General features: G+C 42.5%; 1 protein-coding gene across 2 annotated transcripts in view; it reads left to right on the top strand.

The window, feature by feature from the left end:
* Positions 1–1,403: 1,403 nt before the first annotated feature.
* The window catches only part of PRRX2 (paired related homeobox 2), a 70,874-nt gene continuing 47,765 nt past the window's right edge, over positions 1,404–24,512 (top strand). For both annotated transcript variants that reach the window (XM_044661332.1, XM_044661333.1), the window contains exon 1: positions 1,404–1,901. In XM_044661332.1, coding sequence (XP_044517267.1) covers positions 1,613–1,901 — 289 coding nt within the window. In that variant the 5' untranslated portion in view covers positions 1,404–1,612. The remainder of the gene's footprint in view (positions 1,902–24,512) is intronic.

Below are 24,512 nucleotides of genomic sequence, written 5' to 3'. Positions count from 1 at the left end.
AAAAGATAATCTGTAGAGATTTATTTATAGCTGCGTTATCTGTGAAAGAGGAAAAATTTGAAACAACCTAAGTGTCCAAGGGTTGGAATTTGGCTAAACAAACTGCTCTAGGAAGGTAGGAGATATTATGCTCCTTTGAAAATGGTGAGTATGTTGAACCCAAAGCAATATGTAAAGACATACAAGCTAACATAAGGCAAAGGAATCAGGATTACCAGAGGAAGTGCACTGATGATTTTAAAAAGAGATATGTTTATATATATATATGCATATATATGTAAATGGACAAAGATAAGGCAGGGGGTTGTGGTGGGAGTAACTCAAAAGTTGTTATTCTTATTTGTAAGTTTTTATCATTCAACATTTTGAATATATCTTCCAAATATTTTTTCATTGTGCCCATATTTATTTAAATATAGAAAAGAACAGGAGCCAAACATCCATAAAAGAAGGCTCATGATGCTTTCTCTCCTGGCTTTGAGCACTGTGGAGTGCAGTCAAAACTCTTCCAAACCATACACCAATCATAAGCCCAACCCCACTTTCAAACCTTATCTCTACTTTCTTTTCTTTAAAAGAAAAAAAAAATGTTAAAGAGGAAAACTCGTTTTTCCTTTCCTGGTTTCCATTAGGGAGGTTCCTTGAACTGTCCTTGGGGATGGGGTGTTTTTGACTGTGGTATGGGGTACAATTATCTCATTAAAGTCAGAGCTAGGCTTGCCCACTGGAGATGACCTTGATTCAAGGCTGGGGAAGCATTGGGGATTTTGAAGCTTCTGGAGCCATTCCATTTCAGGGTGGGGGTCTTATGCTGGCGCGGTGGTAGGGGCACTGTTGGAAAGACAGTACATAGAGAGTGAGAAAGAGAGTTATGAAGCTTTATCCTTTTAATCTTGTGCGGTCAGTTGCCCACTTCCAAAAGAGATTTGCAGATGGGAAAGGAAGCAAAAAGCACACCGCCATCCACCCACCAACTACTATCCATTGCAGTCTTCTAACTAGAAAGAAACACATTCTCTGACACTTGTTGATAGTTCTTAACTTTCCCTACCACTGTTAGCTGAGAGAGAGAGAGAGAGAGAGAGAGAGAGAGAGAGAGAGAGAGAGAGAGAGAGAGAATTGAGTAAGGGAAGAAAAACAATTACTCTTTTCCTCCTCCAAAATCCCCCACTCTCAAAGCTTCTTTTTATGCCTTTGGGTTTTGACTCCCCTATTTTGAGCCCCCTGCCCACTCCAACCCCCACTGCCCCTTCACGGGTTGGAGAAGGAGAAAGGACTAGAGTGAAGAGGAGGAGGAGGAGGAGAGGAGGAGGAAAGAGGGTGGAGGGAGGAGGTGGGAGGGAAGACTAAGTAAAGAGGTTCCCTTCAAGAAGGGGCGTGTGATGAGAGGAGATTGTGTTTTTTAACAACCTCTGGGAGAAAGCGAAGGAGCAAGAAGAGGAAAGAGAGAGAAAAAGTTTGTTTTCTCAGAGACAGCACGAGGCGGAACGAGAGTTAGAAAAAGTGAAGGGAGTGCACAGGGGCAGAGTTGGCGGAGAGGTTTTTAAAAAGCGTATTTCGGGAAGAGGCTCCGGGTGGCCCGAGCTCCGTCGCCGCGCGGCTCGGAGGCGGCATGGACAGCCCCAGCGCCCCGGCCGCTGCCCCCGCCGCTCCCTCTGGCGCCTTCGGCATGGACAAGGCGTTCGGGACGCAGCAGCCCCTGGGCGGCCGACTCCTGGAGCCGGGGGACTGCGCCCAGGCCAGAAAGAACTTCAGCGTCAGCCACCTCTTGGACCTGGAGGAGGTGGCGGCCGCGGGCAGAAACGGAGGTCGCGAGCCCCGGGCCGAGCCCCGGGACGGCAGCCGGGGGCTGCAGGACCCGTCCGGGGGGAGCAGCGGCAGCGAGGCGGCGCCCCAGGACAGTAAGTGACCTCGGGGCTTGGCGGGAGGAAGGGGGTCGGGCGCCGCAGAAGAGAGGGGGATCCTCTTCACCCACCTCCCCCGCCACCCAAATGAGCTCATTAGAAAACCCCTCATCCTGTGTAGGGGCGGAGGGCGGCAGCTCTCTAATGAGGACCAAGGATATCTAATGGGAAACACTTAATTCTAATGAGTACCAGAAGGCTGAGGATGCCTCCAGCCTGGGCTTAGTTGCGGCCCCGTATCCCCTACCCCAACTCTACCACCAATTGGGGTCCCGAGATGGATCGAAAGGAGACCCCCGAGAGTCATTCAGCTAAGAGCAAGAGTCCTGCCTGGCGGACACCCCTCACCTTGTTACTTTGCCCCCTCCCTAAACTGTGGCTAGTGTGATGCCAAGGCCTCAGTAGGGAGTCGGAGAGGGATGTCAGAGGATTAGTGGGTGCTAGAGATGAAACAGCAGCAAAAGCAACACCCTGGTGAGCCGAATGAGTCAGTCTGTGGAAAGGACTTTACAGATCTGGGTGGAGAGGTTTTCTTTCTTTTTTCTTTTTAAGAAAAAAACAAAACAACATGAAACTTCCTAGAGAAGACTGGGGGAGGTGGAGGGAATGTTGGCATGAGGGGAATCTTAGTGGAAAAAGCTTTAGAGGCTGAGTCTGGAGACATGCGTTCTGACTCTGGCTCTGACACTTTCTTAGCTGTGTGATCTTTCATTAATCCCTTCACCTCTCTGATCCTCAGTTTCTTCATCTATAAAATGAGAATGCTAATATTTGCACTACTTGTCTCCCGAACCCATAAAATAAAAGGTTTGGACTAGGAGATCGCTTAGGTTCTTTCTAGTGCCTAAAGTTTATGATCTTAAAGCACTATAGACATGTAGATTGTTTTTATTGCAGCATCTCAAAGGAAGATGGGGATTATTGACTTTCTCATGAGTTACTGGTTAGAGCCAAGACCCTACCACCCCCAACAACTTTCACTTAAATGATAGGCTTACGTGTTAGGAGGAAGCACTCTGCCTGGGTGTTTGGAGAGTTTAGATTTAATCAAATTGTTTTCCTGAGATGTGGGAAAGTAAATTCCTAGCTAGATCTAGGGAGCAGTTTGGTGACCCAACAGATAGAGTGCAGACCTGGAATTAAGAAGACCTGAAATTCCAATCCTACCACAGACTCTTTGTAGTAGTGGAATCCTCTTCCAGTCTTAGTTATCCCATCTGTAAAATGGGAGCAATAATAGCACTTACTTCAAAGGGGTGATGAAGGTCAAATGAGTTCACATGTATAAGGTGCTTTGCAAAACTAAAAGCATTATATAAAAACTGACTATTGGTGTGTAGAGACTAGACACTGAGATGCCTCTTACTTCCAAGGTCCTAAGCAATTTTTTTTTTCATTCCCCTGTCTTCTGATAGTGGTCTCTGGAAAAACTTTATAGCGCTAGTCATCTCTCCCTTGAAGCTTAAATGTAATGAAGAATAAGGATGGAGAGAGAATCCAAACTAGAAATCCCTATCCCCCTTTGGATTGGTGTTCTAAGTTGCTTCCAGGACACCTATTCTGCAGTTGTTAAGGAAAGGGGGTAGGTCTGATCTAAAGGTGTAGCAGTACCTCCTTAAGTTGTAAGGGATATTAAAAGAGACTAGGGAGAAGCCTATGTAGCAGAGCACTTGTAAACACCCTGGAGGTGTGGGTTTCTTTCAGATGTGCAGAACTTTCTTCCACAGGGTGCTGCTGCTTCATAGGAGTGCCTGGTGACTACCCCCTGGATGAATGTAGGAGAGAAGTCACTCGCTCCCCTCTCCTATCATTAGCCTTTCCATGTAAGGGCTATATTCATATTTCACAGCATCATTCCTGCCAGGAAATTAGGACAGCACAGCATCTGTAAAATGACTAATAAGTTCCCAAGCCACAGCATCAGACTCCCAGGAGCTTTAGGGGTTTCATGTTGGGTGATGGTTTGGCCTTCTTTGCTTTGTTTTGTTTTTAGACAGACATGGCCACAGAAAACTGATGCTTAACCTGCATATGAGGTCAAGCAGGAAGCAGGGATCAGAAAGTGCCTCTGTAATTAATGGCAAAGCTGTGGCCATGCCTAATCTCTCTGTGAAGAGAAAGAGCCCCATTTGGCCAAGTCTTCCTCCCTTCAGAGTGCTTTTGGCAGCCGGGTTTGTTATTCCTAATGAATCAAAGGTGAAGCAAACTGTCTCCTATAACCCGTCTGTCTCCCTCCAGTCAGAGGAAACAGAACTGGAGAAGTAACTTTCTGTAGAGAAGAGGAGAAGCCCTTTTCTCTCTCCAAGAGGAGCAGAGAAGAGGGAGTTCAGGGGGCAGACTCTGAAGAGATTCGATTTAATGAAATTATCTTCCTAGGATGGTAGAGAGTTAAATCCCCAGTAGCTGGGGCCTGGCAGAAACACTAGAAACTCTACTAGCTAAAAGATCTAAGAAATTCCATTGTATTGAAAACATTCAGGGAAAATGTTATTAATAACAATAATAACTAATATTGATATAGCACCTACTATGTAGCAGACACTGTGCTCAGCACTTTATTATCTCAAAGATTACAGATTTACATATTATCTCAAAGAACAAGCTAGACTCTGCACCAGCTAATCGCTAGCAAAGGGAAAAAACAGTGAGGGGTTGATTGAATCAGATAATTAGAATGGTGAAATAGTCTCTGTAAAGGTGCTTCAAAAACCCACGAAGAGCTATGGACACAGTGAATATGAGTATCATCATTCATTTAGTTGACAAATATTTTTAGTCTCCACTATGAACGGCAGACATGAAAGGTGCTGGGGATGGCATCATTTTCCTAGGGCTACTAGTGAAATAGGGGAAGGATGGAAGGGGATGGAAACGGATGAAAGATCCGAGGAAGCGTAGAGGGAAAAAGGCAAGGAACTTAATTAATTTGAAGAGAAAACTATTCTATTCTTAGAAAGCCATGGCGAAAAAGACTCCTTGACTGGGGGAAAAAAAGTGGTTTCCATTAGCACAGTCAGGGCCCCAGAATGGTAGGAGACAGAAGTACATTACTACTCCTAGCTCATCATTTCCCAGGAGACAAGTGGAGGCATCATCACTCTAGTCAAGCCAAGAGACTGAAGGGTTAGGAGAAAGGCCTTGTAAGCTATTGGCTCTCCATGGAACTCTAGGCTTTTGGGCATCTGGGTTCCATGTGCACCAGCCCCGCCACTCCTCAGGGAGTTCAGGAGCAAGAGTGCCCTGTTCAAATCACATGGGTGGCATCCCCTCAGCAAAGCAAAGATGCTTATTCCACTTGTCATGTCTTAAAGTTAGAAGAAGATGTTGGAGAATAAAAAAGGACTACTGGCCCAAGAATAACTGGCTCTCTTCATTTCTATGCCTCAATTTCTTTATCTGTAAAATAAGGGAGGCTGAACTAGATGGCTTCTGAGGACTCTTTGAGCTCTAGCTAGAGGTCAGGAAACTATAGCCCACAAGCCAAATCTGCCTCTACCGCTGGCTTTTGTACAGATCGCAGACTAAGAATGGGTTTTTTTTAATGAAATTTTATTGTTTTTAAAATGTGAAGACCATTCTTAGCTCATAGGCTATACAAAAAAAAAAAAAAATCTCAGTTATAGCTTGGTGACACTTGCCCTAGACTTTTTGGAAGTCATGGACCCTATTGGTAGTCTGGCAAAGTCTACGAATGCCTCAGGATGATATTTTTAAATGCATAAAACAAAAAACCTAGGATTGCAAAGGAAAACAATAATCTTGAAATAGTTATATTTTTTAAAAAACAAGTTCACAGATCCCAGGTAAAGGCCCTTTTCTCTAGGACTATGATCCTGTGATTCCTGCCTCAAAATATGGAGGGGGAGGTGGTCATTTCTTTCTGTGATTTTAACTTCCTTTTCATTTCCCTTGGCCACTGCTCTCTCTTTTTCGAGACCATTATCTATGACCTGGCAGGTCTTGAATTATATTCAGGATAATATTAAGTTGCCCAGGCAGGCACCAGGCAGATCTCCAAGATTCAGTTTCCAGCCAGCTTTGGCCACATGTTCTAACTTCCTTCTGGCCCCTTGGCCTTGGAAATGCTCTGCCTACTCCCAAAGGACTCCAACATGTTTGTAAGTTAGTTTCCCCGAAGCATCAGGGAGCTATTTTCTAGATCTGGAGAAAAAGAAAGAGAAGTGTGCCCCTCTTTTTTTAAAAAGTGGGGGCGGTGGATAGAGGAGGAAAGAATGGTACATACTAAAAAGTTAAGAAATGGATATCTTTTCAACAGACCAAGCTGAATCACAACATGCTCTCATTGAGAGAAAGGAAGAGAGAGGGAGGGAGGGAGGGAAGAAGGAAGAGAGGGAAAGGGAGAGACAGACAGACAGAGGCAGAGAACGAAACAGAAAGGCAGAGACTGAGGGAGAGCCAGAGACAAAGCGAGTCAGAGAGAGACAGAGAGGGCGCGCGCGCTAGCGCTACTGCAGGTCACAAGGTGGACCCAGCTCGTTTCTGAAGGCGGGTGGTTTTCCCAGACACCAGGCACCCCCTCCTTTCGGAGAGATAGCAGAGAAAAGCAGCGGCTTCTTCAGTGAGTCAGAGCTAGCCAGGATCTCGGATTCCTCCCAAATCAAACTCTGAGGTCTGAGCTAGGGCGTTAAGATATGCCAAGCACGTTGAGAAAATAAACCCTTGGGTTGCTGCCTTCGCAATGAGTTACAACAAAAGAGACCACATTAATAACTGGCCTTTTCTTTCAAAGTTTCCCTCCTGTGGGCAGGGCGGAAACTAGTAACATGGAAGCTACAAAAATAAAGAAAGTCAAGAGTGAAAGGTTCAAACTTTTCGGCTAAAACGGAACTTCCTCTTGCCATTTTTCAGTTCTCTGTTGCCTATCCTCGGAAAACTCTGGGACTGAAAATGTGTTCTTTTCACTGCGGCTGTCAGAGATTGGGGAGGGAGAAAAAACCAACCGCCACCACACATCCACCTAGTTTCCCTAAACTCGAGACGCGGTATTTACTTGATGACTGAAAGCAAGGAGAGAATGAAAGAAAATCAGAGAAGCCCATAGATCATCTGAGACTGGTATTTTGACCTTGACAATCATCTTACAAGTTAGGCGATTCCAAGATTCTACCGGCCAGGCTAAAAAGTGAAAGGAAGTGGCATTGAATAAAAGTCCGGTTAGTGGATTGGGACCTAGCCCCAGAGGAGGGAAAGAAACCCTTTCTTCTCGGTGGATGCTCTCTTATGACCACATATTGCCAGGGAACTTCCAACATAATTTTCATTTGAAATTTGGCTTGGAATTTCTTTTGGCTTGGCACAGAGGGCAGAATCTGTCCCGCATCTGCTGTATGCTACCAGCTCCAAGGGCAGGAGAAGTAAGACTTGGGAGAGAGGAGTAGGAGGGATGATTGGTCAAGAAACGAAATGGTATCTACTGATCTGAAGCTCTTTTTAAATAGATATACATATATATATATATATTTAATACTGTATTATCTTTTACATCACATTCATTTCTTGATAAAGATTCCTGACCCTCACTGGAGATTGAACACTCTGATGTAACAAATAAAAGTAATTAAGAACAAAGCCCAATAGCTTGAGGGCTTCTGATAGTGTACACAACACTGTACATTAGTATTCTCCCTTCTCTGCCATGAGGAGCCCAGGATGTCTCCTTGTCCATTCTCTAGAACCATCATTGGTTTTCTAGTCACTTAAAAGTATTGGTTTCTTTTTAGTACCTATCTGAACCTCCAATTTCACAGTCCCTGGTGTACCAAAGGCCATAGACACCGCCCCCCCCCCACCAGAAAGTCTCAAAATCTCAAAAAGACATTCTGATAGAGACTACCCCCAAAAGACTTAGTGTAGGGTAGATACTCCCAACCCTTCAGTTGGCAAACCCCCTCAGTGTGTGAGTCCTTAGAAAGCTGGCAGCCTGATGTATGTGTGTTTGAGATTTCTCCCCAATAGAACACAAGGGATCTGAAGCATAAATGCCACCATCACCTCCAACCTTGCCAGAGTAGCAGAGGGCAACTGACCCATACAGGAAAACTTGCTGGGATCGAGATAGACAGCAACACCGTTGGATTCATCCATCTGCTTTTTGGTGGCTCACTTAGCCTCATGTTTGTGGATGGCTTCTGTGTAATCATTAGCTGGAAGGTTGTTTTCCATTTTAAAAAATATATATTGCAGCTTAGATGCAGCATCTGGTTTTCAGTGAGATCTTGCCTCCCTCCCCAATTTAATACTTGAGTGAAACTAACAAGCACCCCCATAGAACCTGGGAGTCATAGCCCTCCGTGTTCAGCTTGTGCCATAGACACCATCCCAGGAAACCAGTTGGATCAGCTGCCTCGGAGGATTAGGGGAACCTCAAAAAATTACTGTGTTGTAAGACTATCTGAATGTATCTTTGTCCTCTTCAGACCATGTTTCCTTGCCACAGACGGATCATATATGACAAAGAGGAAACCTGAAGGGACTAACCCTCAGGCTGGGGATATGAGAACTGATCTTAAGTGGAGGGAGAAGATATGTGTTTGAAGTAGGGTAGAGGGAGAAGGAGTTTTGCCTGGGAGTTTGGATGACTGTACTTATAAATGTTAGATGCACTGGGGTTTTAAAAACTGATTTTATCCTGATGCAAACAACTTAACGCTTAACCAAGTAGCCCGAGAGGACTGCGTAGATTTCCCAGTCAGTGTCCATTCTTGACTGCTTTTTTTTTTTTCAATATAACATAAGCTGGTTTTGAATGGAGCAAAACAGCAAGTATTTTCTGAGTGCCTACCATGTGTCCAGTCTTGTGTCATCTACTAAATGGCATTATACAAGAGATTCTACTGGATATGGGAATAGTTGTGGAGTTCCTTAGTTACTAAGTCACAGAAATAAGGAAAAGACACCAACCCTGACCTACATAAGGATGTAAGCTCCTTGGAAGTTTGGGTTTTTGTTACTCCTGACCCTAGCACAATGGACTTGTCCATAAGTAGGCACTTAATAAGTGTGTGTTGAGGTGAATCGCTTCCCCTGTTTGAATCTGGAATGTAGTACAAGAAGACAATGTATCACCAAGAGATGAGTTGTACCATAGAGACTAGATGTTTCATAGGTTTTTTCAGAATAGAGAGCTCTCACAGTAAACAGGGAAAGAAAGCTTCAGGATGTGACTTGAGACAACAATTTAGGTGTAGAAATTGGATGGGGAGAAAAGGGAGTCAAGGGCAGAATGAGGGATAAGTATAGCTTGGGAAAGGATGAGCACTTGGGACAATAAAGAGAATTTGAGACCTAATAATGGTAAGAATGGTGTTCATTCGTGCAGGGCTTAGAACATTCAGTTAACAGATTTGGAATTGCTCTGATAGGCCATCAGCAAGAGCCTATTCCAGAGGGAGGGAAGGAGATGCACTAGTCAATCCATGTTTGGAGTGCCCTCCCTAGAGCTGCCCATTTTAGAAGGGACACTGAAAAGCTGGGGCTTACCTAGAGAAGGGAGGGTGACTAGGATGAGTAGACTTGAAACTATGTCATTCAAGTATCAATGGAAGAAGCAAGGGATGTTTAGCCTGGAGAAAGGTCATATACTTCATATATTTGAAGGGATGTAAAGTAGAAGGACCAGACTTACTCAAATTGACCCTTGAGAGAAGGAAAGGGCCAGTGAATAGAACTGAGTTCCCTGTCATTAGAGGCCTTAAAGAGGAGGCTCAATGACCACTTGTAAGGGATATGAGAGAAGGCATTGAGCTGGACTAGATGACCTGCAAGAACTAGGAAAGAATCGAATAGAATGCAAAGGTAGGTAGGTAAGTACCTTTTCATTCTATCATGGGTAGAGTAATGGTCTTAGAGATAGGAAGACCTGAGTTCAAATTCAGCTTCAGATTCTTACTAGCTTTGTGATCCTGAGCAAGTCACTTAACTGCTTTCTGCCCCAGTTTCTTTACCTGCAAAGTGGACATAGTAATAGCACTTATCTTCCAGAGTTGTGACGATAAAATGGGATATTTGTAAAGCACTTTGCAAAACTTAAAGTGATATATAAATGCTAGATAGTATTATTAAGGAAATAATACTTTCTCTGGGTTTAAATACCAGTTCTGTTCCCTTACAACGCTGTGACTTTGGGCAAGTTATTGAAACTCTCTGGATCCCAGGTTCTTCATCTATAAAACAAGGGGATTAGACTTAATGACCTCTAAGTTCTCTATGTGTTAAACAATCTATCATCATTCTTGTCTTTGGATCCTTAGTGCTTGGCACATAGTAGGTGCTTAATAAATATGGATTGATTTATCCCTTCCTTGCCCTTACCATCATCTACAGATATTCCTCCTGAGCAGAGAGGATGTAGGATCAAGTGAGTCTTGGTAGATGTTGACATGGGAGCTTCTTAGACATATCAGAGTTGGACCAAAGCTGAGAGTATGATTTTTATTCCACCCTGAACCCCTTGTTCTATCGCATACACAGCTAATTTAACTTTGGGCTGGGAGCTTCAGGTGAGAAACAGTATAGCAATGGCAGAGACGAAAATGAGATCTCCCAGTCAGGAGATTTAGCTTCATGTCCAGACCCTACATCAAACTCCCTGTGTAATCTTGGGTAAGTTGGTTCATCCTCGAGTCTGTTTTCAAAGCTACAAAGCAATGGACTTGAGTTCTCTAAACACTCTCCATTATCCCTTTAACCTAAATGTTTTATGATTCCATTTTGCCCATCACTGTCTTGATTTCCTCCTATGTGGACTATAAATTCCCTCCTAGACACACACACACACACACACACACACACACACACACACACACACACACACACCTTTAGCAGGTAAACTCCTTGAGAGTAAGGATTGTTTCATTCTTTGTAACCCAGATGCCCAGCATAGTGCTTAACACATAGTAGGCACTGAAAACATGCTTATTAGTTTGAAGAATAACTTGTGAATGTCCAACTCTGATAAATAGAAACATTCAAGGCTTGGCTTTATACACACATATAATTTTTTTTTTTTGTCAAACGATGCCTTCTCTAGTTCAGGAGAGGTAAGGAGGGAAGGAGATGCCTGGAAATTTTAATGTAGTCAACAAACAAACTGATTAATTAAAAATATAAAAAAATAAAAATGTGTGTTAGTCGGCCGATTCGTTGTAATTATATTAGATTCTCCCAAAGGGAAAATTACACAGAGTTTCCCTACCCAACCCCCAACTTCTTTTCTTAGAGTCGAAGATACAGAATAGCAGAATCTCTGAGCCGAAAGGGTCTGCAGAGGATGGGTAATCCAACCCTTATCTTACTAGGAATCCCTTTTGGGGGGATCAACACTTGGATAAACTTAGAGAGAACACCCAGAGAACCAGTGATAGGATAAATACTAATAATGAGAAGATGAGATTACCTATTTGTATTAGGTAGGGGCCAAGGGTTAAGTGCCTTTTGTGAGGTGGTGAGTAAGGGAGGGCTGGGGGAGTTTCCTGTTTAGACGATGTGGTCGGAGAAAGTCATCTTGCTCCTCTTTTGATGAAGGCCTTGTGGGAGGAGGGAGGAGAGGAGGGAGAAGAAAGAGGGTTTGATAAGCTAGGGAAGGGAAAATGTGGCATTGTGGTGCGACTTGTGAGCCCAGCAATTTCAGGGGAAAAGAGATCATTGAATTCCATGTAGAAGTCACAGGGGAATGGATCCAAGCTCTGTTGGCCCCATAAAGAACAGAGGATTGGGTTGAAAACCCTTAGGATTCAGAATATAATTCATAGGGATATCTCTTAGTGAAGATTTTGAGGGCAGGATGGGATAAAACTTGCTTTGGCTTGAACTAGAGGCAACCGACTACAAAAATTGCTAGGAAAATATCTCTTTAAATAATTCATTGCTTCATTTAAATTTCAGTCAACTCTTCATTCCCATAATCTAGGAAGTAAAATGTGAGGAGCTTTTTATGAATTCATCTATGAGTCTAGGTGTCGAGTTTAATTCTTTAGGGGTAATACATGATGCCACGTGTTCTGCTGTCTTTTTCCTATAGCCTTCTCTAAACTATTTCTTTCCCTCTCCACACATCTGGGAAACCTTCAGCTCCCACCCCAAGGCAGAGGGGCCATTGTGTGGCAGGGCATAGTCCACACAGGGACTTTTACGGGTAATGGTATCTTTTATTGGTGTCCTAAAATGAAACAGGCCCAGGACGTTTTTATTCCAGCCCCTCTTTATTGCCAGCTCTCTCTGTTCCCAGCTGTACATGGGATGGGCAGCTGGAACTTTCCTGGTCTGGGCCAACAAGTTTATTGTCAACATTGAAAAAACCTCAACCAAATTATATACATATAGTCACCACCCCCCACCCCCACCCCTACATACATACACCCGTACATATGTATCTCAGTTACTGAGCTCCCTTTAAGGAAGATTCAAGGACTGGGCTCTAATCTGCCTTGATAAGTAAGAATAAAAGGGAATCAGATGGATACCGGGTGGTTTTGACACTAGAGGAAAGATCACTGAAGTTTCCCATATACAGAACAGAGAGAGAACATACAATTCAAGAGGTAAGGAATGGAAGGATTTTCATAAAAGGAACAAATCCACGAGGGAACTCTATTTCCACATTATGAGAAAAATGATCATTTTCTAGAATCAAAAGATCTAGGTTCAAATCCCAACCCTAGCACATAATAGTTCTGAGCACTTTTCTAGGTTTCAATGTCTCCATCTATAAAATGGGAATAATATTTGAACCTCCTACCTCATAGGATGGTCATAAGAAAACCATAAAGTGATACTAGAAATATGAGTTGATTATTCAAGACTTAATCACCTTAGCTTTCCCTCATTTCCTTTGTGTAGTCATTTGCCTCGATTTACTCATCTGGAAAAAGATATTTTTTCCAGTTTTTACAACTAGTCAGGAGTATAGAAGATGTCACATAAACTGATCTTAGTGAAGAACAGAGATGTTTTTTGGGTGAGAGAGACTTAGATGGCTAGATTGAAAATGGAATGATGGGGGCCAGCCAACACTGTAGATGGGGCACTGAATTTCCAGGATCTAAAATTTTCCAGGACGTCTTAGTGTCTGGGATAAAGATGAGAAAATAGAACAGGTCACTGGAAAGTGTAACTAAGTCACCAAAGAATAGCAACCCAAGTGGTTGTGAGTAAAGTAAGAAAGAATTTTAGCTGGAGAAAACTTATCCCGTTAACCCCCTACCATGTCTTGATTTTCCCCCAGCCCAATTTCTACCTTCCAGCCGAGGCTCATTGTGGGAGTTGGGCTTCACTGTTAAGTTGGCCACGTGTCCCTCTGTACCATTAGGATAGGACCTTACCTTTAGCATACAGACTATTTCCATCTCTGCTGCTTACTTCCTCTCCCCAAAGGGATGGTTCAGTTGACCTTCCCTACAGTCTTCTCCCTCTCTCTAGCCTTGGCATCTAGTCCCCACCCTTAGAGGACAAACAAGAGGACAAACAGCTTTTCCCATTGCATCCCATGAGCTGGCTGGCTCACCGTCCTCGGCAGTTCTACTCGTTCCTGCTGACCAAGAATTCCATTTCTGTCTTTCTTTTCTCTGCTCTCTTCCCGCCTCTCTTGGGCTTGCTCAGACATTTACACGCCATAGATGGAGTTATTAAAAATGACATTTAACCAGAGCTAAAATTACAATGCAAATGGTTGCAAACATCAAAATCAAAGCCGGACCCGCCAAGCACAATTGGCAGAGACGCTCTCTTCACCAGAGCTGTGCAATAGCCTCTCATATAAAACCTTCTGTAGAACGCTGAGGTCTTGAAAGCTAGTGCACCTCCTTTCATTAGACTAACAAATAACGTGTAACAGAAAACATCTGTTAACAACAGCCCTTAATGTTCTCAAGATGATAAAGCAGAAGGGTAATTTTAGCCAGCAGGCTGTGGTCTGATGCCATTTCAGGCTGCAGTTACTCCTGGCATCCCCACCAGGAGACAGAGAGTCCTTAGGGGAAAGTTTGCCCTCCCCAGGGAAGCTTCTTTCATAGGTATCCCAGGTTACCCTTGAGTATTAGCCCCTCTGTGCAACACGTGGGGAGGAACCCTCTTCAGCTCCTTTCCCAAGACTCATTCATTCATCTATTAACAGCCAACTATGTATATATCCAGTGTGCTGTGTTAAGCGCTGAAGAGAAGGCAGAGAGAGAGAGATAGAAGATGTCACTGTCATTCCTGCTTTCCCTCCCCACCCTACCAGGAACCTTCATGGAAGAGATAAGACATATACACAAATAAAGGAGAGTGGGCATCAGTGGACTTTTAGAAAAGCAGCCTCTTCCAGGTCAGGCCAGGGGCACCCTAAAGTTAGTTAATACGTCTTCTTTGATTTGTTGCAACCAACAACAGAAACGTACATTAAAAAAAAAAAAAAAGAACCCTTGAGTCATTCTTATTTTTCAAAAAATAGACATGAGCTGAAATTTCCATTGTAAGCACCCCCAAAGAAGCCCAAGAAATGTAAATAAGTATAATTATTTAAAAAAAAAAAAAAAGGAAGCACCTACAACTAGCTGTATGGGCAGTGAGGCTCTATCTCAGAAGCCACAGGGGATATTGAGTGCAGATATTCTCCTGGGCCAAGTCTCTCCCATTCTATCCTCCCACCCTCATGATGGGGATTCCTCATATGGACATATAGCAAGAATGCTCAGGGTGGGGGGAAATGTTTGTCAAAGACAGATGGAACAAAAGAGGCCTAAAAGCACCCACAGAAAAGGTTTATGGATTCCCCCAGTTCTAAGCTCCAGAGTCCTAGGGAATTTGAGGTATTCTCAATCTTTTTTTTTTTTTTTTAAATAATCCTTACCTTCTGTCTTGGAGTCAATACTATGTATTGACTCCAAGGCAGAAGAGTGGTAAGGGTAGGCAATGGGGGTCAAGTGACTTGCCCAGGGTCACACAGCTGGGAAGTGTCTGAGGCCAGACTTGAACCTAGGACCTCCTGTCTCTAGGCCTGGCCCTCAGTCTTGATTGAATTTCAATCAATCTCAGATTGGGAATGGCTCTGGCAGGGACAAAAGATGAAGTGTGGTAGAGCCAGAAAGAAAGACAAATTTGTCATTTTGTCCAGCTAATCTGGAAGAACATTTTCTCATCTGATGAAACTGTACACATGAGAATTCCTCCCTACCTCTTTGGAAGCAAATTCCAGCCTAGGATCTGGCTGTTTTGAGCCCCAGGTTTAAAAATCCGGGGGTTCTCAGGCTATGGGAAGAGCAAATGGTACCTGGACTAAGTGCTCTTCCTAGTTTTTCCCTGGCCTGCATGTGGAGGGGTTTGCCTGTCTTCTCCTAGGATCATAGGAATCCCCAGCCTTGCCTCCTTGCTCTCCTGGATACTGAGCATCTCAGGCAGGGGGCCCATGCTGTCCAAACCAGGCTCTGTCTGTGTGTGTCTGTATATTTAAGTCAATGCACCTGTGAGGCCTAGAGGAAAAGGACATGGTTGGAAAAGATGGGCTTTATGTCTGGCTTTCAATCTAGGGGGAAGAGTAGGGGTGGGGAGCAGGAGAAGGCAAAGCCTTTGGGAATATAATATTTCTAAGAGACATAATGTTTTCATTTGAAAGACCAGAGCGTCTCCCTGCAGAGCTCTGAGCCCAGCCTCCATGGCCCTCGGCTAGGGCATCAGAACCTGAAAGGGAAATTACTAGAGACAAGAAGTAAAAACGGACCGATCCAGTTTCACTGAGAAGGAAAAAGAAGAGAAAAAAGATCTAACCAAGAGCAGAAAACATATTCACTGTTTAAAGAAAACAATTTCTGTTTCAGTACATTTGAGAGAGCAGAGTTAAAGGAGGGGGAAAGGATTCCTTTTTTAAAATAGGGTCTCCCCCCCCCCACACACACACACACTGTACCCAACCCCTTTAAAGAAAGGCCTTTAGAGTCATGAACACAACTGTGATAGAGGAATGGTGCTTTGCATCTTCTGTCCTGCATTGGGTTTCCAAAGCACACCCTGGGCAGACTCTTAGTAACTGCCATGAACATAACTATACTAGGGGAGGCTCTGTCCTACTTTTTCTAAATCTATAGAGCTATATTGTAGCATGGGCTATATTATTTTATTTTGATTTACATGTTGCTGATTTAGAGGGCCACAGTTGCCTGTGGCTGCTTCCTTGGCTGCTCAAGCCTTCTGGAGGGGAAGGTTGTAAATTCCTGACCAGCTGTTACCTGGGCTCTTGGATTAAAAGCATGTCTATACCACTGGAATTTTTTGTGCTTTAAAACTGACCCACTCTGGAGCCAAAATCATATTGGAGCCTCATTAAAAGGGCCATAGTCTACCTTGAGCATATGGCAGAAGGCCAAGCTGGTTCACTTCACCAGCAATCCAACTAATTCACCTAATTATTTTTCCCCAATAAGCACAATATATTCAGAGTCCTACAAAACTAAGAACAGGTGTTCTTCCTCCCCCTCCCCCACCGACTCCCAAGTGGACTCTCCACACTTTATCTCTCCAATGTCATGAGATCTCCTATGAGCCCTTTTCTCTGTCTCTCTCCATTTCTGCCCCCTGTCTTTCTGTCTCTGTCTCTTTCCCTTTCTCTCCGACTCTGTATTTCTGTATGTTGGTCTGTTTCTCTTTAAAAGCAAAAGATATGCAAATAGAAGCCATTTAGTTCAAGGGTGAAGTCTTTGGACTGAGAGCCAGGAGCTGAGTTTTCTTAACCCATCTCTTCTTTCTTGTTGGCCTTGGGTCTATCAGTTTCTCCATCTATAAATATCTGTCCAGTCTGGAAAGTTTGCAGAAGAAAGAGGAAGAAACAATCTCTGTCGATTCTAGATTTAAAGCTGGAAGAGGCCTAAGAGGTTATCTAGTCTCACCCACTTATTTAACAGAGGAGGTTAACTGAGGGTCAGGGACATTAAACTCAAGATCATACAGGTTACAGTAAGCATCAGAAGTTGGATATTAGCCCAGGCCATCTGAATCCAACAAATGGTCATCCAGTTTTTGTTTGAAGACTGGCCCCCCTCCTCCAGTGAAGGGGAATTCATTTCCTCCTGAGGTTGCCATTCCACTTGGCAGCTCTAATTGTTGGAAAGTTTTTCCTTATGTCCTGAATTTAAGATTGCCTTTTTGCATCTTCTAGCCATTGTTCTTTGCCATCCCCCCCTTCCCTCCACCCTCAGCCAATCTTTCCTAATCTTTCTTCCATATGTTAATTCTTCAGATATTTCAAGATGGCTATCATGACCCCACCCCAGTCTTCTTTTCTCCAGCCTAAACATCTTAAGACCCTTCAACTCAGGAGCTGAAGGAGTTGGTCTAGGTCTTAGAGGTTCTCCATCATCCTGGTTGCCTTCTGGATGCTCTCCAGTTTTATCTATTTCTTAAAATGAGGCACTGTCCCTTGGAGAAAACACTCCAATCCAAAGTTTTGCAGCCAGATTTTATCTTGAATGGCACAAATTGCAAACATGTATAATTGCATGACAAATATCTTCTATAAAAAAACACAACACTGCTGTCTATTTATATACCACAGTGGCTGTGCTTGAGGTTAACTAATTTAATTCAAAGATTAATTGCCATGTCTTTTAGATCTCCAGATAAAGTAGCTCAGGAAGACTGAAAGAAATGGATTCTGTTCCTGTGATCCCATGGACAGAAATTATAAGCTAGGGGTTGTCTGTCCCCTTAAAGTAGTACTTACTTTTCTGGCAAATCTAAGAACACACATGCCCTCCCAGTGGGACATAGGAAGAAACCATTCTATTGAGTCTCCAGTGAGTGTTTGCAACTAAGGCAACCATTTCAAAAATGATCTTGATGGAAAGATTGATAAGGGACCCCAGGCAGCTAGTATGACACACAGATGTGTCCTCTGTCTAATCAGGAGACCCAAGATCAATTTAGAAGATCTGATGCTTAAATATCAGATGGGTGGCCACCATAACCGTTCCCAAAAAGGCCTCTGTGATAAAGCCAATCCCAGTATATGTGGACTTAAGTAGCAATGGCAAATTCAGGGGATTCCAAATTTCCATTAGTTTTTTTCTTCCCCTTAAGTATCAATTTCCTTCTTTGGTACATCAGCCAGTGGTTCAGCTCTCTTGCTCCCTGCACCTTTCTCCCCCTAAAAACAACAACAACAACACCCCACCAAAACCAGATGGAAAATATAAGTAATAGTGAAGCTGAGAATGTCATCAAATTGGGGATCTGGTAAGAGTAAGGGGAGAGCCTAAGTTAGATGGAACTAAAACAGCCTGAGTTCTGAACTCTTCTTACCCAGGACCGTCTCAAACAGGACTTTCAAGGTTTCTGGAACCATCCCATTAGTCATTTATTTGAGCACAATAGCTTTTATTTCATTCAAATACCATAAGTTGTTCAGCCATTCTCCAACTGATGGGCACTTTCTAAATTTTCAGTTATTTGCCACTACAAAAAGAGCTGCTACAAATATACAAAGTAGCAGTCCCAAGGCAGAAAAGCAGTAAGAACTAAGCAATTGGGATTAAGTGGCCTGTCCAGGGTCACAAACCTAGAGGACAGTTTGATCCCAGGACCCTACCCCCCCATCTCTGGGCCTGGCTCTCTATCAACTTAGCCCCTTGTCTTCACTGCTTTTGGATAAAACAAATGGAAACAAACCTACCAAGCTATCGCTCTAGGTGGGGGGGGAGGATCCCCATAAAAAGGTAGTTCTCCACTGCCTTCTGGTCCCTTTAGACTTCCTTTTTCCCTCTCAAGAGTTTTCTTTGTCTAGGTTAAATCAAAAGTCTGTAAAGAGCCCTTCCAACCTTTCATAAGGGAAAGAAATTCAGGAAATTCCACAGCCAACTCTTTAGGATGATTCTTGATTCTCTTAAAGTTCCAGCAGATCTCAGGCCATTTTATGATAAGGAAGCAAACTTATAGAAAAGGGATCTCTACTGTAGCTATCTCACTGAAAGTACTAAAAGGTTCCCCTGCCCTTTTCCCCCTTCAAACCTTCCATTGGTACCTGAAATTTCTGTACCTTTGGATTAAACTGCTGTCTCCCAAAGCCATTGGTTCACATGCAATTTTATCATTGACACATTCATAAGGTTTGGACTGTTAGAATAGTTGAGAATGGAATTTTGGGCAAATCAGATATGGGAAGCAATGTTAACAAGAGAAGAGACAACTTCAGAAAGAATATGCAAACTTTACTATGGGAAGGAGAATAGAATATGTTTGTATTAAAAATGATGAGTAGGGTAGGAGGAGGAACTTTTGGATAGGTGGAAGGGATAGACTGGTAAGAAAAGAGAATCTCAACTTTATTAACACTCAGCAAAGGAAGTGACACTTAGCAAGGGATAGGAGACCATGAGGATAGAAGGCAAAACCTGCTTTTGTCATCATCCCTCTGGTGGGATGCAAGTAGAGGCAGTGGCTCAGCCAATTAGGTCTATAGAAAAGCTGGAGGTCCTCCTGAGAAATTCTTAGGGCAAAAGGAAATGGTCCTAAATAGTTCTCACCCTTCCTTCATATTCAGCCACTCTTCTCTTAACCCTTTTAAGATCCCTCCCTGTTCTAGGGGCAAGAGTTTGGGTTTAAGAGATGCAAGGCTGTCAAGCAGGTGCCTGTTGTCGCTGAAACCATAGGCAATTAGAAACAGGGCTCTCTGGTTCCTATTAGGGATGAGTTATACACACGCCCATCCTGATCTCCCTGGGCTCCTCAGCTGTCCTTGGATCCTGAGCCTCTCCTGACCCCTGACTTGCTTACCTTCTGGCTGAAAAATGAATTTTCCTGCTCCAGGAATGGGTCATGCAGCTGTGGAGAAGACTTCACAATAGTGCCCACCCCTCTGTCTCTCCCCACCATTCCTGAAAAAAAAAAAAATCCTTCCCAGTGATTTTTTTTTTTAGCACACTGTAAGAATAATTCTGGGTAAATTTCTTTCTTTTTTTTATTTTAATAACAAATTTCCACATAGTTTTCCAAAGTTATATGATCCATATTGTCTCCCTCCCTCCCTCCCTTCCCTTCCCACTTCTGGAGCTGGCAAGCAATTCCATCTGAGTTATACATGTATTATCACGAAAAGCATATTTCCATATTATTCATTTTTATAAGGGAATAATCTTATAAAACCCAAGCCCCAAAACACAAACCCAAATAAACAAGTGATAAATCATGTGTTTTCATCTGCATTTATATTCCAACAATTCTTTCTCCAGAGGTGGATAGCATTAATGTCCTAAATCATTGTATTGCTATTGGTAGCACAGTATCACATTTGATTGTTGCACAATAGTGCAGTTACTGTGTATAATGCTCTCCTGGTTCTTCTTATTTCACTCTGCATCAGTTCACGTAGATCTTTCCAGCTCTATCTGAAATCATCCTGTTCATCATTCCTTATAGTACAACAGTTTTCCATCACCATTATATACCACAGTTTGTTCAGCCATTCCCCAATTGAGGAACATCCCCTTAATTTCCAATTCTTTGCTACCACAAAAAGAGCAGCTATAAATGTTTTTGTACAAACAGGTCCTTTCCCATTTGTTTTCTGGGTGAATTTATAATAAATTCTGGATAAATAAATTTGAGAATTCTCTTAAAACCAAAGGTCCAGTCAAAGGCAGCAACTCTCCTTGTCAAGACCAGATTAGACTTGATTTAAGCAAATACAGAGCCAGTCAGTGGAAATTCATTTGCATATTTAATTGAATGTTATTATAGGGGTGACTTTGCTTCAGAAGAAAAGATATGCAATTCAAATCTGTGGAGGCAGCCAAGGGAGTTTCTAAGGACAAAGCAGAGTGAGATTGAGGTGAATCTGAGAGAGAGGGGAGAATGAGAGAAGGCAGTTAACATTGATTATTCAAATAATTTAATCAAGTCAAGTTAACATACATTTAATAATCACCTACTATGTGTCAAGCCCTATACTAAGTGCTGGGGATACAAAAGCAAAAAACAAACCCTGCCTTCAAGGAGTTCACAGTGTAAGGAGGGAGACAACATGCAAACAAAATGGATACAGTATATATTTTGAGATAATCAACAAAAGGAAGAATAACTAGGAAATAATCAACAGAGGAAAAGCACCAGTATTACAAGGATCAGGAAAGGTTTCTTGTAGAAGATAGTATTTTATTTTATTTTTAAACTCTTAACCTTCTGTCTCAGAATCAACACTGAGCACCACCTGTTCTAAGGCAAAAGAGTGATCAGGATTAGGCAATTGGGGTTAAGTGGCTTGCCCAGGGTCACACAGCTAGGAAGTGTCTGAAGTCAAATTTGAACCCAGGTCCTCTCAATTCCAGGTCTAGCATTCTTATCCACCAGGCTACCTAGCTGTCTCTTCAACTATAAATTCTTGAAGATTTTAACATAAGGCATGGGAGCTGGAGGAGAACATTTAAGTAGAATGAATGTTCTACCAAGTCAAATATCTTTTTCTTACAAAACAAGATTCAAAAAATCTTTTATTATCTGTATTCTTAATAATAGGTTATTTGTGCATAGTTGTTATACATAGATATGGCAGCTGGGTGGCACAGTAGATGTAGTGCTGAACCTAAAGTTGGGAAGATTCATCTCCCTGAGTTCAAATCTGACCTCAGAAACTTACTAGTTGTGTCATTCTGGGCAAATTGCTTACCCCTTTTTGCCTGAGCTGGAGGAGAAAATGGCAAACCACTGCAGTATCTTTGTCAAGAAAAATCCAAATGGGATCACAAAGAGTCAGACACAACTGAAAAAATGATCCAACAATAACACATATTCGCTGTCTCTCCCATTACCTGTAAGCAACTTGAGAGCCAAGATTGTCTTTTTCACTGTTTTAGATCCTCAGTGCTTAGTATATAGCGCCTGGCACATAGTAGGTGATTAATAAATGTTAATTGACTGATAGTAAAAATGTCATCTGCTGGAGAAAACCATCTGTGAAATCAGCCTGTTGCCCTCTCATTTTCCACAAGAATACCTTCAATTTATACAAAGATTATTCTTGAGAATGTTTTATAGAGATGAGAAAGGGAGCATAGAGGTCAGAAGTTGCTGATGTTCGTGTGGTGTCTCTGCTGATTCTGTCTGTTATTTCTTCAATTCTTTTAGAATATTCCCTCTTTAAGATATTGTGGAAATCAATTTGAGTGTCTCTAAAATTATCTTACTTCCAGCGTGGATTTCCTCCATATATAGTTATTTGGTCAGGGCCATAAGCTATTTCCTACTTCATCTTCAGTATAACTGGCACTTCTTCATAGGACATTGGGCACTGACGTGATCGAGTACACAATTTTGCAGCTCCACTATCATTGCTGATGAAAATGTCCCTCTGCAGAAATACAAGTCTGGCACTATGACTAGCTAAGTACTTCTGAGGACATGGGGCTGGTGACCTGTAGCAATCCATGTTCTTTTACTACCCAGGGTTCAATTCTGGAGGAAGCCTGACTTCTCTCTAGAGAGAGGAGGCTCCCCAGTACTTGTTTTCATTGGTTCTTCATGAGAAAAATTGCTAGTTGCAGTAATGTCACCTTGGGCTATAATCTAGAGCCCCTCCATCAAATAATGGGAAAAAATATTCAACCAACAAGTATTTATTAAGCACCTACTGTGTGCCAGACACGAAGCTAAGTGCTGGATTATACAAAGAAAAAGAAGCAGTTCCTGATAGCAAAGGGCTCATAGTCTAATGGGGAGAGACAGCATGCCAACAACTATGTATGAACAAGATACATACAGGATAAATTGGGCATGCTCTCAGAGGGAAGGAACAACTATGTATAAACAAGATAAGTAAAGGATAAATTGGGAGAAGTCTCCGAGGGAAAGCATTAAGATTAAAGAGGATTGGAAAAAGTTTCATGCCAAAGTAGGACTTTAGATGAAATTTGAAGGGAGCTAGGAAAGCCAGGAGATGAATATTAGTGAGGAAGGAGAGCCTTCTAGGAAAGTAAAAGAGCTACTTAATATAAAAATATGTATCAGGTATGGAGCAGGTTTATTCCTATACAGAAAAAAGGTTTCCAAGTATAAAAGAATCACAATGTTTATCACAGGTTGAGTAACTTATCACTACTAGAACAATCAGAAAAAATGTTCATACTTAAGCCTTTTGGGGATGTAAAGTTTTTGCAAGACTACCAATTAGTCAGTTTACATTTCACCTCCAGTGGACATAATCTCATCAAATGGTTCTGACCTTGGAGCCAGCCTGCTTTTGCCACTAACAGCAAAAACGAAGAAGAAACAAAAAAGGAATCACCTGGGTTCCTGGTGCAGGTTCATCTTCTTTAAGTCCCCCATCCTAGACTACACATGAGAAAGATTGCCATGATCTAAAAGGGCCAGAATCAGCCTGGGAGGAAGAAAAGGATTCTGAGAGAGAGAGAGATAAAGAGAGACATTGGAAGGCAGCTTGTTGGACTGCACAGAGGTAGAAGGCAAGAGGGGATAGATGAAGATCATTATCTATCTAGTTTTCTATTTATCATCTGTTTTACTATGCTTTATGATATTTTAAGATATCCAATATTCTTCTTCAATGTACAAATGATTGGATCAATATGATTGTTGCCTTTACTAATGCAGATTGTACCTCATCTAGCTCTTCTCATTATGTGTGATTCTTGTCCATGACCTTCCATAAATGCTCTAAGGAGGATTTGTCCAACATTTTAGAGATCTTCCTCTTGACCCATATTGGCGAAGCCATGGCACAAGTGCTGGGGAAGTACAGAGAGGGCTGCTCCATTAACCCTCTTCCCGGAGCCCAAGAGCATATTCACATGCCCTATCCTCTGTCCAGCTGCCCAATGAGAGCACTTCCTCTCTCCACTGTCCAGGGTAATGTGGGGGCACTCACAGGCCACTTGAAGTTGCAGTTTAGGCATGCAATCTCAAAAATATTCACCAATGCTGCTCTAGACCTTTTAACACTTTGGAAGGCCCACAGACCAACTCATAGGACATCCACTTGTTACTCTTCATTCTTTCCATTTCCTCTTCCAGTCATAAAGTTCCTGAGTAACATTTTTAGCCCTCCACCCTCTTGTGCACAAATGATCATTGGCAGTAATAAACTAAAGACTACTTAAACCTACTCTGCCCCTTTCTGTTATTCTTTAGGTCACTCAGAGTACTGATTCTTCAGAAATGGTAGCATTCCATGGTTTGTGGCCATATGGCATCTTTGTTATATAGTAGGTGATTAATAAATGCTTCTTGATGATGATAACTAGAAGACTAATGGGCTTGGATAAATGGACTTTGTTTCAGAGAACAGTTTAGGATCATTGAAAGTACTTGACCATTTCTCAAATATAAACTTGCTTATTTTCTTCCTATTCAGCATTAAACTCAGCTCATTATCCCATCCAATGCATATGTAAGGAGGGACTAACCCAAATGAATGGTCAATCCAAATGTATACCATACTCTAGAGAGTTATGCATGTTAATAATCCACTTGGTTTTTCACATGTAGGTTGCTAAAGCTAACCTCTTTTGAGTAGTTATGGATATCATTAAAGAAGTGCTAGTGCTTTCTGAGGCTTTTCACAATCAGGGCAATGTCACAAGCCAAAAAGGAGCATATAAAGAATCTCTCCTGCTA

This window comes from Gracilinanus agilis, chromosome 2, assembly GCF_016433145.1.
Source record: "Gracilinanus agilis isolate LMUSP501 chromosome 2, AgileGrace, whole genome shotgun sequence".
NCBI classification, from domain to species: Eukaryota; Metazoa; Chordata; class Mammalia; order Didelphimorphia; family Didelphidae; genus Gracilinanus; species Gracilinanus agilis.
Note: the sequence above shows the minus strand (reverse complement) of the source record. Positions and strands in the feature narration are given on the sequence as shown.